Source organism: Molothrus aeneus, chromosome 2, assembly GCF_037042795.1.
Source record: "Molothrus aeneus isolate 106 chromosome 2, BPBGC_Maene_1.0, whole genome shotgun sequence".
Lineage (NCBI taxonomy): Eukaryota > Metazoa > Chordata > Aves > Passeriformes > Icteridae > Molothrus > Molothrus aeneus.
In genome coordinates this window covers 51,758,595-51,773,679 of record NC_089647.1, presented here as the reverse complement: position 1 = coordinate 51,773,679, position 15,085 = coordinate 51,758,595, and the positions used below count along the sequence as shown (strand labels likewise).

Genomic DNA, 15,085 nt, shown 5'->3' with positions numbered 1-15,085 from the left:
CAAACACTAGAATAAAGAAGTTGACATGTTGTAAATAAATTCAAGAAATTCAATAATTTTCTACCTTTATACTGGTAAAGCTTGCTCTAAATATCATGGGTATGCATCTACAGAATATTATGGACAAAATTTTAATATACAGAGCTTTGCAGAAATCATGTGATATATACAGATATAGATATGTGAAAACACAGAGTAAATCACTGTTTGGCAATGGTTAAGATCCATGATCTTTGGTTTCTAAGTTGAGCACATAGATTAAGTTTAAAAGGAGTGTGTTTCCAATGAACACATTCTTTTCCATCTTGTAGAGATGAGCTATTTGATGTTTCCATATCAAACAGACTGGTATCTTCAGTTTATCTTTTAAAAATCTGATGTAAAGTCACTTGAAAGGGGCCTGCTTAGTCTAGCTTCAAATTTGCCATCAAATTCAACAACGTTGCCAAAGGCATGGAAATTACACCCTGTTCTCTACATCCACCTGGAATAAAATCAAAACAAATGAGCTTAAGCTGCAGCAAAAGGAGAACTAAATCAGATAGTAGGAAAGCAATAAAACCAAAATCAATTTCCAGTGAAGACCACAAGCTCTCTGGTCCTTCTGTTCCTGGGCTTTTCCTCCCAGAGCCGATCAGACAAACATCAGTCAGAAATGGTACCATGTAACTGATTCTGCACTTCCGGTGAATGTTTCTCGACTGTAAAACCGTGCTTCATTTCATACTGACCAAGAGTACTTCATGTCTCAACAGAGTTGTCAGGAAGAAAAGCTGGCAAGAAAATAAGGCTTTGCGTGTTCTCTGCTGGTCATGGCTAGAATGTGACAAGTTAGTTTTGTTTTTTTCTTTCAGATCCATTTTAGCTGGTTTTGTTCCTCTGCTACACCCTGTCACTATGCTTTACTTTGCTACAAATCAGGATAGAAAATGAGCCTTAGAACTTCAAGTCTTCACCCTCTTCCACATGGAATTATAATTCAGTTTAGGCAATCACTGCTTTTTCTCATGAAGCACATTCGTGGGAATAAATGTAAATACAAGTTTCAAAAGGTCAACACATGACATACATCTCATCAATGCAAACCACCAGATCATCACTTTTCTTAGCACAGGCTGATAAAAGCAAACCTCTCTAACCTGTCCCAAATAGTGCTGAGCTTTCTGCATAAGTTCCAAATTGATTCTGACAAAAAAGATATTTGTTAGAAGGGAAAAAGGCACCATCAAGAGACAAGGATGAGAGATCAGTAGTGTAGCATAATGAAGGAGACTCACTTGTAAACATTTTTCCTAAGACTTCTAAGCTTGTATTGAGCACAGAGGTGACAGTCAAATAATTGACTAATTCCAAGAATGGTGTTTATTTTTTAAAAAAGATCAAGCCTGAATGTAATGCAATTCAATTAAATCAAACTGAAGTACACACTTACATTCCTGTCTGGGAATCATACTTAATTTTCTTTTAAAAAGTAAAACAATCCCAAGTCTATGTAAATGGCTTTTTTTGTAATTGATATAACTAACAATGATTCTGACACCAAAATACAAATTTCACTCTGTTTAAGAACACAATTAAGAGGGCGTAGCAAAATAAGATCACTTGTAGAGGTGTTCAAGTGCATAATCTCCACAAAAGCTCTGAACCAGTAGCTTGACTCAAGAAATATCTCTCAGCCATTTCCATTCTTTCTTAACAGTTTTCAGAGCATTGTGGTTTTTACTTTTAGAACACTAGTTCTGGCCCTCAAAAACTTTTATATTTCTGCACACTTATTTTCAGTGAAGCCCCTGAGCATATACACACACTTACATAATTGCTCTTACCTAATTTTATAAGTATTAATATTTCAAGTATTACCTTCTAGTCTCTCTTTTCCATTGTTACATTGATGACTCTAACTCGTGGCTAACCTCAAAAACAGCTCAACATCTTGCACAACATCTTATTATTAAGTGGCTGGTAGAATTACTAAGAAGCCAGGCTTTTGGCATAGAGTATTTGGAACTAAACAAGTTATTTCTCTGGTGTGGGAATTAATGAACTCTGGGACGCTTGTTCCCTGTGCAAGGTGAAGTAGTTCTGTATTGCAAGTAAGATTTTAGCCTCATACCAAAAACAAAACCCAAACCAAACCAAACAAACCCCAACAGCAAAAACAAACAAAAAACTCCAACAAAACTGGAGTCAAGTATAACAAGAGAACCAGAGAACCAACAAGTCAGAGGAAGCTATTATTAAAATCTCACTTCAAGGAGCAAGCAAGATCCTTTTTCTGTCAGCCAACTAGTAATAACAATTAAACAAACCCACATCTTTTAAAGCACAACAGATGATTGTTGTTTGAAAACAAAGTAATCTCCTCATTATACATAAAAAACCTAATGCAACCTGAAAGCAATATTAGCGTGCTCAAGTAGAAGTATAAAAATCTGAAGATAACTAAAATGGAAGTGGATTTTTAACAATTACTAGAAATTGCCTGAATTAACTCAGTTTTTCTTTATTATAGAAATTTGTTACTAAATTGAACACTCCAGTCAAGACTCTATGTTACTGAGAAGCAATAACTTAACCTTTTGTTATGAAAAGGTAGATGGTTGGATGTCTAGACTACCTTATTTCACACTACATGGTTCTATTAAGTTATGGTAAGTCTCAGTTTTAAAGGAAAAAGGAAAAAAAAATCTCATTTCCTATGCCAAGCAGATACCATAATTTAAATAGTGTGAAGGAAAACTGTTTCCAATGTACAGTAGTTTTAACTAGACTTCGTAGAAGAAATAAATTCAGAATAAGCAACCTAACTGACCAAAGAAATTACATATTCACAAATATAAAAATGTAATTACATTAATTACTTTCAAAATTTGTTATCTAAATAAAACCCTACATTTAGCATATGTGCCAAAGCAGGTCTAAAGCTCACAAACCAAGTAACAAGAAAAAAAATGCTGCAAAGCAAAAACCCAAGAATGCATAAGTTTTAACCTAAATCTGAGACAAAAATCCAATTTTCTGTCCCAAATATTTACCCAGATATCTTAAATTCACATATTCCACCAATACAGGAAGTCCCAAAGCGCTCATCAGGATTACCCACAGGAAACTTTAAGTGAGCCCCTTCAAAACACAAACCTGAGAGACCAGGATAACCAACAAGAGTTCAGGTAAGAAGCTTTGAAAATCAAAAACCATCTTGAACTACAACTAATTATATAGATGATAACACAATGACAAAACTTATTATAGAAACCTAGTACCCACACAGAGCCACTGAGACAGCCATTCCTTTTTAAGTACAGCAAAAAAAGGAAAATAATCTAAATCCCTAGTTAACACTAATATATGAAATGCATCTGGAAGTTTACACTCTCCCTTCAGTTTCAGATCACTGAATAAAATCCTAACATTTTTTCCAGCTACAAAAACATGGTCAGCTAAAGTAAATCACATAAATGCTAAGCCAAATAGAAAAACATAATAGAACAGGTCCAGTTTTCATCTCTGCATTTCAACCAGACAGCATTTCAGGACAACCCTCAGAGGACAGAGAAGCCATGTCCTTCTAGTTTCACCACTTATTTATTGGCTAAAAAAGGTCACATTAAGTTGAAGGCATCAGCAATTTAAGACCTGTACTTTTTCAGAGGCCAGATTTCAGGTGTTCAAGAATCCCCTAACATCTGGCAGCAGATGCCTCTTCATAAAGGAATGAAGAGGTTTACATAAATGTAAACCAAATGAATGCATCAGGACAAACAGTCCTTTAACAAGTTAAAAGAACAAATGACTAAAATGTCCCAAATGGAACCAAACAGTCTTCACAATTTTTCATACATTTAGGGAGGGAAAAATTCAACTTTGCTAATATAATGGTATTATGAATCTTATTCTAATGGTATTATGAATTATAAGACTGTAAAAGTCACAAGTACTTTCTGGCTTCTGCTCATGGGTACTTCATGGTATACTTAAAAAATAAACTTCTAAGCTTTTTCCTACATGTGCATTCCAACGTCACACAGATGCTTAGAAGGACAAATTATTTCCTAAACATTTTTCCTCTTCACACCAGGGGGATGTTCTGTCTTTTAAAGGAATTAGCAGAAAGCCTTTTAAGTAAACTATAGTGCAAGTAAGGACTATATTGCAGAGGTACTGATGTACAGTCTGCATAATCTCCTTTAATTGAATTTAAGGCCAATTAGACATACACCTCTTGGGACTGGTCTTAGTATCTCCCATTCTGCTTCAGAACAAGGAACCAAAGCAGCTTTCCTTGTCTTGAAACTACAAAATATATGACCACTTCTGTGTTCTACTACTTCACGTATTCATATTCAAAATGATGTATTTTTTAAGACTTCTGCTAACTTACTTTAAGTGTCTTTACCAAATCCTTCACTTTATATGAAACAGCATTGCATTTTATGCAGTAGTTCTGCATTCAATGTTTAAAATATGTACAGATTTTCTACTGAAGCTCCTATCATAAACCTACTGATTTTGAAAGCTCACAGAGAGCAATCCAAAACCATAATTTCCACTAGAAACTTAGTGCTGCAAAATAATTATTTCTGACCTCCAATGAACTGTATATAATTTTCTGGAGAAAGATCATAAAGCAAGGGGACTCATTCTTCTACACTGAGAAAACCTGAAGCTATAAAACCATACATCCTAGCCAAAAAACAATAGACTGCTTGAATCAGTCATTGGTTATTATCCCCTTCTCAGGAATAAAAAATACTGAAAAGCGAAAAATACAAATCTTTTCTTCCACAGGAGGCTGGAGAACCAATGGAAAAAGTAGTCTGTGCTAGGCTCATTAAACAGCACTCCTGTATTTTACAGTCGCCTTTAAATATAGCAGAGTAGGTTAGAATCCAACTTTGCACTCCCTCATACAGGCCCTGAAAAAGAGAGAGATTTCCACTGGATACAAAACATTAATAACAAGAAGCCTGTCAAACTGATGGGAAATTGAGTTGGTCCATATCTGTTATGACACAATATAACTTATGTTACCAACAGACTTCATGCATAGCACATCCATATTTAGCATGTGTTCCCACTGTAAATTATTGTTTTCTCTAAAAAGCCAATTTTTATTGAAACAAACACTAACACATATTCTTACCTTTTTGGATCATTTAGCAATAAGCTAAGAGTGCAATTGAGCTAAAAAACACATATAGTATTGAAAAAAATGTGAAGTCATAATCAAAGTGTCAGAGTCACATATAAAAGAAAATTCTATCAAATAAATAAAGTAGTATACATACTTTTCTGCCTGGAGTTTTGTGGTTTTTACAATCAAGTCCTGGGTTTGTTCCTTTGCTGCCTAGAATATAATTAGAATTGTTAAGCAAGCGAAAAACACAAACATATCAACTGTATTAAACAATCTTTAAAACAGGTAATACTTTTGAAGCTTTCTGAGTATAAGCAATTTAAATGAGTATATTATTTGAAATAAAAGGCCTTCTTGAAACAAGTATTCATTAACTCTCCCTATGTCCAGGCAGTAAAATAAATAAATTTTTATCCTTATCCATATATATTTTCATGTTTATATACATATATATATATACACAGTTTATTTTTAATTTATATTTAATAGAGAAACGCTATAAATGTTAGTGAAATAGTTCTGACTATTTTGTTTGCCTGTCAACTGTACATCATTTGCTGTCACAAAATAAAAAAATGAAACAAATACCTCTGGATGCTAAACAGCCCAGTACCAATGTCCACTCAGACTTTTTAGAAAAGATGATGAACACAGCTCTGCTAGTCTAAGCAAGCCTAGCTCTACAGTCCAACAGCTTACAGAGCTGCATGGACTAAAGACAATTATTAGGAAAAATAACTTTATATCTTTACTGAAAAGATGGTCAGGCATTGGAACAGGCTGCTCAGGGAGGTGGCTGAGTCACAATCCCTGGAGGTATTTAAAAGATGTGCAGGTGTAGCACTGAGGGACAGGGGAAGGTGGTGGACTTGGCAATGCTGGGTTGGACTCAATGATCTCAGAAGTCTTTCCCAATCTAAATGACTCTACCATTCTAACTTAGGAAATTCAACACAGCCCTAAATACTGAGTGATGGCAGTGCAAGGGAATCCATGCAGAAACAATTCTGCATCAGGCAGCGACCACATAACTGAAAGGATTGCTGCAACTGAAGAGTTCTGAAACTTATTGCTCTGTGAAAAGCTAAAAGACAGCTGGATTTTTTGTCTTCACACTGGATGCCACCAGTGAACCCTTATGCAGAAAAACTGAGACAATTTAACAAAAAAAAAATCATAAAATCAAAATTCATTCAGTATAGAAAAATACTGCAAGTGAAGAGGTGGAAATGGCAATAAAGACATTCTGTGAATAACTTCAATGCTGTATTACAGCCATATTACAGCTTGCCAAATTGAAGATGCCAGTCTTGAGACGCCTGAGAGGTTTAACAAAAGTATCCATACAGACTAATTCATTTCAGCCTTTTTATCTGCCACTACATTAGTTATAACAGAAATGCAGTAAAGGTACAGGAATGCTTTGAAAGGTGAAAGTAGGACCGTAACAATTCATGTCCAACTTAATTGCAAATTTCAATAAACAAAGAAGAGGAAATTTGCTTTCTTTCCAGTACTTTCTGGGCAGAAGTACTGATTACCATGAACAATGCCAACAGTAGGACAGCAGAAAAGAAGAAAAAGCATTTTTTCTGAATCTAGCTGGATATACCAGGAGGCCAGTGCTTACATAAGTGTATTCAAATACACACCAGATATTGTCAGTATTTTATGTATGAAATATAAGAGTTTACATCTAACCTAACCAGGTAACTGTCAGACATGTTAGAGAAATCAGAAAGTTGGTATTTGATGTTTCTTCTATATCCAAAACAGAAATATTTTTCTCTTCCTCCCCACCTCAGTATATTAGTTAACAATTTCATTATTCTTCAACCCCACTGAATTCCATTTTAGCACTTGCTCCTTCTCTCCCTTTCAGCCACTCTATTTCTCAAGTCACTGTCCTAAAATCAGATGTGACAATATATGGTTATTTGGATCAGATGGTACTACAACCTTACAAGATAACAAAGCTAAAAAGCTTTTTGCTTTATCCAAATATATTCCCTTTCATGTCCTGCATTTGTTCTGCTTTCTTAATATACTGGTCTCTTTGCACATTTTCTGCATTATATGCCCCAAATCCTCCTTTTTCTATTTGCTCTATTTAGCTCATTTTTGTCTCCTTATTCAGCTTGAGCACATGCCTGCAAGTCTTCCTGTCATACTACAGATAAAGTACCAGAGTATTTCACAACTGAGAGCTAGTTCACAAGCTTATTAACTTTACATTCATACAAAGAAAAAATGGATTGAATGAAGACAAGTTATGAGTTCTACAGGGCTCTAGAGGAAACCTCCTGTGGGTCACAGAACAAAACTACCTACTGACTTTAACAGTAAAAGAAATCTCTGCAGGGTGGCTCTACTCTGGGAAAAGAAAAAAAATCACAGACAACAGTTACACTTCATGATCTAAAGACAGAAAAGAGCAAAAATCTGCATGGACACTTGACTCATTTCCACATCTAAGAGCTTAGTCCAATAGTTCCTGAACTGCACTGGGAATATACCCACATTAACAATGTTCAAAGAGATCTGAGACCTCTGAGGCGCATTACCCAGTTCCTTCCAAAATTAAGTACTGCAGTTGGCTATGCTGTACTCTCACATCTTTTGGTACAAATTCATCAAGTCACAAGCATTTGAACAATAACTGTGAAACCTATTTATCTAAGTAGGAGGATATCTAATATCCACACACACATACATACGGAGAGGAAAACAACTGTTTTTACAGGATTTTTTTGGTGAAGGATTCTTATTCACATACTATAACTTATGTGCTGTATTGGGAACAGGCTTGGTTTGGCAATACATCTACACTTCAGGATCCATAAGCCATTTATATGCATCACTGCACTGAATTTTGAACTTGTAACCTAAAACCAAGCCAGACTTAGTAATGCACCATAAAACACAAATTTCCTACACTCCCCAGCTCCACCATGAATATTACGGACTCAGGATTAAGATGAAACAGAATTGGTTTTGTTGCATATTGGCATTCTGAAACAACATTAAGAAACAAAACCAATACACTGAAGATGCACACCAGATCTGCCTCCCTCTTTGAATTACCAGATTACTTTCCTATGAATATACTTGAGGTATTTGCATAAACACATAACTCAAGAAACACAGTCAATACAAAAGCCATTTTAAATAGAAATACACAAATTAACCCTTAAATCTCACATCCAATCTAATAAAATATTTTCTCTCCACTGATGCACACAAGGATTTCACATTGCTGTTATCAAAATAAGTAGATGGCTGCATTTTGAACTGCGGTTTGGAAGAAATTAAAATTACTTCCTTGATACAGTTTTCTAAACAAGTAAGAAGAAACATATTAATATCCTAAAGTAACATAACATGCATACCATGGAAACATTTTGCTGCTGCTCTTAATCCTCAAAAATAACTCTTTGTCCTTTTAAAAGGACGTAGTCACACCTCAAAAGGAAAAATATTCAAAGCACTTCCATTTATGTAATACCTTCAAACGACTGGACATGTCTTCACAGCAGCTGCTCATTGCTTGCACATCTTCATTTATACTCTCAAGTTCCTAAGTAAGTTCAAATAACAGTAACTGGTTTTAATCAGAAATGCTGTGTCCAGGCCCAGCTTCCCACCACAATTAGATGCCCCAGTTTCAAGGTACATTGTTGCTCAAGGCTCCCTGTTAGTCAGTGCAGAGTAACACACCCCTAAATATGAAGTAACACTCAGGACTTGGATGTGTTTGAAACATCCAATGCAACACTTCCAACAAATGAAACAATATTACTGTAAAAATATATCTGCCCTGGAAAGTTAAAATCTCTTTTCATACTTTTTTCGTTTTTTAAACTTTAAATCACGTAGCAGTACTCTTGTAAAATAGCAAGTCATGCTGCAAAAACATTACCTCCTTAACTTGCTTGAATATGTGCACAAATTCTTCATTGATGGCCAAGCTTCTTCGTTCAATGTCTCCACGCAGGTTCCTCCGGGTGCGCAAACTGTTTTCCACAAAAAAGGTCGAGAGAGCTTTGAGTGCTTCCAGCATTTCCTAGAAAATAAGAGAACGACCTTCAGTTTGCATGCAGTTACAAAGAAGCAGGTTAAATAGTCTGTACCCTCCCCAAGCTCATGGACTTATTAAAAATAAAGCAAACCTAATAAATGGTTTTAGAGGAAAAGCTACCTTAACACACTCCACATCAGCTGGCAAACCACTAAAATCATTGCTGAGCTTTTCTTCTTCTAACAGAAAACTCTGTCCACAATTTTGCAGTAGCTTTAACCAATAAGACTATTTTTCTGTAAATGAATGACCTATCCACAGCGAGAAAACATTTAAATTACAAAAAAGCTTGAGAAGTGCCCTTCCGAGGCAAGTAATACAAACCTCCCTACGATCTGAAGGGATAAAATAGGAGCGTGGCATGTTGCTGGAGAAGCGAAAAGTAATTTTATTCGCAATTAATGCTGCAAAGGACCGCCCGCAGCTCCGCAGCGGAACTGAGGCTACGGCAGGACTCGCCTCCCCGCCGCGAAGCCTGTCGGGGCCCGCGGCCCCTGACGGCTCATCCGGCCCCCACCCCGTCCCGCCGCCGCCGCCCGACCCACCTTGTCATTGTCCAGGCGGGTCTCCAGGATCTTGTTGAGCTTGCGGGACAGCGGGTTGGTGCCGGGAGCTGCCGGGAGCCCCGGGGCGGGGGCGGCGGGCGGCGGCGGCGGCGCGGCGGTGTCGGCCATGGCTGCGGCCCTCCCCGGCCACAGCGGCGCCACACGGAGAGGCTCCGGCGGAAACGCGCTCCGAGCATTTGGTTCCGGCCTAACGCAGGCCGGCTGTAGGGCCCGGCCTCGCCTGGTGCAAGGTGGCACTCGGGGTTTTTCTGGTTGTTCGTTTTTGCTGATAAAATAAAAAGATATAATAATGAAAACATTAATAATTAAAAATAATTTACTCACTAAATAAAGGATTTCGAGTGGATGATAGAGGGTTCACCTCATGAGAGCAGATAGCTGTATTTATTTCACAAAACAAGTGCTTCAATTATGAGCACAGCTAGAAAGAAAACAACAAATGAAATCTCTGTTGTATAAGCTCACAGCAGTGGCTGTAATATGTGTCAAAATGAAGATGCTGTCTTGTTTCTGCTGTGCATTTACTCACACAGAGGTGACCTCCCAAGGCCTCCTCACAGCTCCAGAGCACAAAATCACAGAGTCAATGAAGTTGAAGAAGATCTCTGAGATCATCGAGCCCAACCTATGGCCTGACAGCACCGTGTCAGCCAGACCATGGCACTGAGTGCCACAGCCAGTCTTTCATTAAGCACCTCCAGGGATGGTGACTCCACAACCTCCCTGGGCAGCCCATTCCAATGCCCAGTGACCCTCTCTGCAAAGAAATTCCTCCTAAGGTCTAACCTAAACTGCCCCTGGTGCAGCTTCAGACTGTGACCTCACTTGTCCCATCTGAAATGCTGAGGTGCAGCAGAGGGATTTCTGTGGGCTTTTCCAAAGGACAGAAAGCAGATACATAGATTAAGGTAAGATGCCATGGAGAGAGAATGACTAACAGTGCACAGCTATTATATAATGTGAAAAATCCGTATTTTATAATTAGCTTTTCGCAACTATTTAAATGAATATTATATGTGTTATGTTAGAAAGTTATGCTGCATTAATTTTCTTAAGTAGTGTGTTAAATATAGTTTTAGGTTATAACATAATGTTAAAGTAGAAACTATGCTATGTAAGATACTTTTTTTAAAGAGAGGACTCTCAGCAAGATAGCTGCCACAGGACACCTAAATCTTTCACAGAAAAAGAATTTATTGCTCTCTTATCGAGTTCTTCCTGCCCTGCTCAGCCCTGAAGATGCCGTCAGGATTCAGAGGAAGAAGTTGACACTGACCAACAGAATCCTTTGTTTGAATGGAATTTATGCATCATGTATGAGGTGTATGAACATGCAACAGGCTATTGCTTTTAAGGGTTAATCGTCTGTTAATGTGTGTCCTTTCTCGGTTTTATTTTGTCCGAGAAAGAGGTACCCTGTCAGTAACTCTTTGTTTCTATTGTCTCTTATTGTCCTAAATCCTAATTGTCCAAATTTTTATTACTCTAATTATATTACTATTTTTATAACCATTTTATTACTATTAAACTTTTAAAATTCTAAAAACAAGTGATTGGCGTTTTTCACATATAAGAAGACATGGGTTCCCCCATGGTATTAGCTGTGAAAACAACATCACCTTTCCATTTGTCTGTGGTCAAAACCCAAAGATTCAAGCAGTAGTTTAATTCTTCAGGAGTTTGGGGATTTTGCATTGCTCTTCCGAAGACCCTTTCTGAAAATACCTGCAAGCAAGTAGACATTGCCTTTATGCCCAAGGTGGAGCACTGAGCTTCTGAATAGTTTTATTCATTAATTATTTGTTCTTTTAGTTTGAGTCATTTACCTCAAGGAAAAACTGTATGACCAGAGCCCTTGAAATCTTACTGTGATGGAGACAGTTATAGGATATTTTGTTATTTTTTTTTTGTTTGTTTGCTTCCTCACATGGATCCTCTACATAAAAGGCCAGCTTTTCTGAACAGCCTGTGTAGTGCCTTGTTTCTATTCTTGGCTAGTCAGCAAGAAGGATTTCAAGCATTTTCAGACATGTTGTTTTCCTTAGTTTTTGTTCCTCATCCACCCTATTACACTGATGTTATCTCCTTCTAGATGTCCTTTACTTCTGACTAAGCTTCCAGGAGCCAGGATCTCCCTTCTCCATGTCAGAAGAGATAAAATAGCCTGCAGTCATCACAGGTGTAAGCAATTAATATTTAAACATGTCAAGAAAATCCTATTATTAGAAAGATCCCCTCCCACCTATAAGCTGGATGTTGTTAGCTGTTTGAACAACGCTTCAAATGTTGTTAACCTGATGGATGAGTTGACAGAGTGAAGGCACACCTTGAAGTCAGAAAGGCTCCAACATCTGAAACGTAAGTGTCAGATAAGTCACAACCATTGCCAAGTCTTGTCCAACAAGTTATACCACAAACATACAAGGAGCCAGAAAGAATTCCCTCTATTAGTTGGTACATGCATTTTCTTTTGAAGCAACCAGTTCTGTTTTCAGATGCTTCTTCATGGGTGTGCATTTCTTCAAGAATGTGTTTCATGAGCCAGAATGCTTCTAGCTAATGTAAAACATCAGGCTGACAGGAGCCAATGGAGTTTTGAAACAGCATGTGTTTATCTATGCATGTGTTCTTTTGAAAAAATGAGAAAAAATAATCAAGGGAGCACTTTTTTACCTCTCACAAGTCTAAAAGCTGTTTGTATGAGGATACCAGTGCTTATACCTTGTTCAACTTTTAGGAATATTAGACACAGCGATAAAAAGAAATCCTTTCTTTTTCTGATACGAATAATTTTTGCAGGATAGATTTTTCCTCAGAACAGATTTTTTAAACAGAAATGTAAATGTGACTGCAATGAAGTCACCATCTAGAACTCAGCTGGTTTGCCATATCTTGTATTCATCACAAAAGTGGGTTTGGCACAACATCCTTACCAGTCTGCTTGCTCACCAGCAAACATCCTGCTAAATCAATTGGGTGTACATTGTGGGATAAAATGCTTGGATTTTGTGATTTGTAACTCCCAGAAGGTACTTAGATTTCAGTGATCAGTTTCTGTGTGTCAATTGCAGGCAGATTGTGTAGTGTGTGTAATTTACACCACTGCAAGTTCCCTTACCAAAGCTTGACAAAGCAGCAGAACTACAGGTGTCAGTAAAGAAAGGCCTGGCACAGGGTGTTTTCTCTTAATTTGCTTAGTTCCTTACTGTGGTGGTTTCTGGTTTTGTGGGCTTTCCCTCTCAGACAGCAAAACTGTTTGACAGCTGTTACCGCTATGCAGCTGGTGAAACTGCTCACAAACCACTCGTTTGGTGCACAGACAGGAGCTCAGTTCAGCCTGCAGAACAAGATGTGGTCAGGAATGCCACCTGCTGTCTACCTAGCCAAAGCTAGTAAGTGCTGCTGTACTTTCAAATGCTTGGGAGTACATGTACTTTCTGAAGACAAAGAGAAAAAAAGGTTTGTAGTGGCAATCTGAATTTGTTCCACAAAAGGCTAAGTAGTAATAAAACTTCAGTGGATGAATAGGTTAACTGGGGTCAAAGACATGGCTGGATGTATTTCCCTACCCTGTGACAAAAGAGGAGTGACAGAGCAGGACTTAAAGAAAGTATTTTCTTAAACACAAAGAAGAAGGAATAGCTCTTGTTATGAGTGTTGTCATAGGCAAATGAGAGTGAGAAAGGAAAATTTCTGTGATGAAGGAAAAAGAAAATGTATAAATTAAAAGAAGGGAGGGAGGGAGGGAGGGAGGGAGGGAGAGAGGAAGGAAGGAAGGAAGGAAGGAAGGAAGGAAGGAAGGAAGGAAGGAAGGAAGGAAGGAAGGAAGGAAGGAAGGAAGGAAGGAAGGAAGGAAGGAAGGAAGGAAGGAAGGGCTAATGCAGAACTTGCGTCAGTACGATGCACAGAGCACATAGGAATGGGAAGCATTATGAAGTCAGGGATGTTAAAGGTCGTATAAAAAAATGCCCATAATTAGTTGGATTTTTCTTACAGTATAATAAATAAAAAGAATTTGACCATGCTATTTTGCATACAATTTACAGGTCCTGCAGTGAAGAAGAATATCTGAAGGAAGCTGTCCATGATATATTGTTGCTCAACTATGTCAGCCCTTTGAAAATATTTGCAGCCCTTTATGCTTACATCCCTATAGATGATGAGGTGAATGGAAGTTGGCTCTGCCAGGCTCTCCACTGCACACAGCATACTCCAAAAGAAATCCACCACTGCCTTATAATCTTCACTAGTTCTCTGCCATGAAATTATTCCTTGGCCTTCTCTAGTATTTTGATGTCTTTTTGTGCTAAGGTTGGACTAGAAAATCCAGCCAATAGGTAGGAGCACATGAAAATCTTCTGTGTTTTTTAAGTCAATTACAGCTGGGTTTTTTAATGATTTATTTTCTTAGAGGTTAATATTGTAGAATCTTTTCACTAGACCAAATCAATCAATTTCCTGAGCTAACCTTTTTTCAAAAAACTCAGACAATACTGACATCATCTGGAAACTGGAAATATGACTCTGTGAATGATTTGGCCGAAGGTCACCCTGACAGCAACATGTAGTCATGCAGTCTGTGTCCCTTGAAGGTCCAGGAGAATGTACAGTTCTGAAGTTTAGGTTAGCTCATGCTATCTCGCTTGAGGATTTATTGTCGTGCCTCACACTCAGCAGTAGTGGCTCTAATATATGTGATGCTGAATCAGCCACCTGGCTGAGGAGCTATAAAACTTCTGTTTGTTATAACTCATTGAAAAGATAACACTAGCAGTACAGTGTGCACTTTAATACATACCAAACCCATGAAATCTTCCAGTTCATCTCTTGCTAAAAAAACTCAACCATTGATTTCAAGGGAAGCACTGTATCAGCAAAACTAATAGGATTCAGTCTAAATTTATTTGATTCTAGAACACTGCAGAATAAAGGACCTTTCTAAGCAGATGGTAGTTAAACTATGTGGCCACATCCCTGGCAAGGTCAATTACATTTGTCATGGCACTGCCACTCACTTCAGTGAGGGCCCAAATTTCACCTAAGAAAAAAAAAATAAACACATGGTTTAGATCATGGAGCCATGAGAACAAATATCTGCTTGTGGCTGATGAACTGCATCATCTTAGTGACACCACGTCTCTGTGCCTGAATATAAAGCTTATCTTCCTTTGCATATGCTCACTAGTATGCTTACCATGACAATAACAATATAGCAAAAAAAAGAATATTTTTGCAAAAAGAAAATACAAGCAGGACACATGACAAATTATAATGATGTGTGCCAGCCCTGCTGACCTACCTCTT

The 15,085-nt window shown here is 37.7% G+C and overlaps 1 protein-coding gene across 1 annotated transcript in view; it reads right to left on the bottom strand.

The window, feature by feature from the left end:
* The window catches only part of COG6 (component of oligomeric golgi complex 6), a 55,517-nt gene extending 45,618 nt beyond the window's left edge, over positions 1-9,899 (bottom strand). The window contains exons 1-4 of the mRNA XM_066544935.1: positions 9,761-9,899; positions 9,057-9,200; positions 8,643-8,714; positions 5,289-5,347 (exon numbers count right to left, since the gene is read on the bottom strand). Coding sequence (XP_066401032.1) covers positions 5,289-5,347; positions 8,643-8,714; positions 9,057-9,200; positions 9,761-9,889 — 404 coding nt within the window. The 5' untranslated portion in view covers positions 9,890-9,899. The remainder of the gene's footprint in view (positions 1-5,288; positions 5,348-8,642; positions 8,715-9,056; positions 9,201-9,760) is intronic.
* Positions 9,900-15,085: the final 5,186 nt, after the last annotated feature.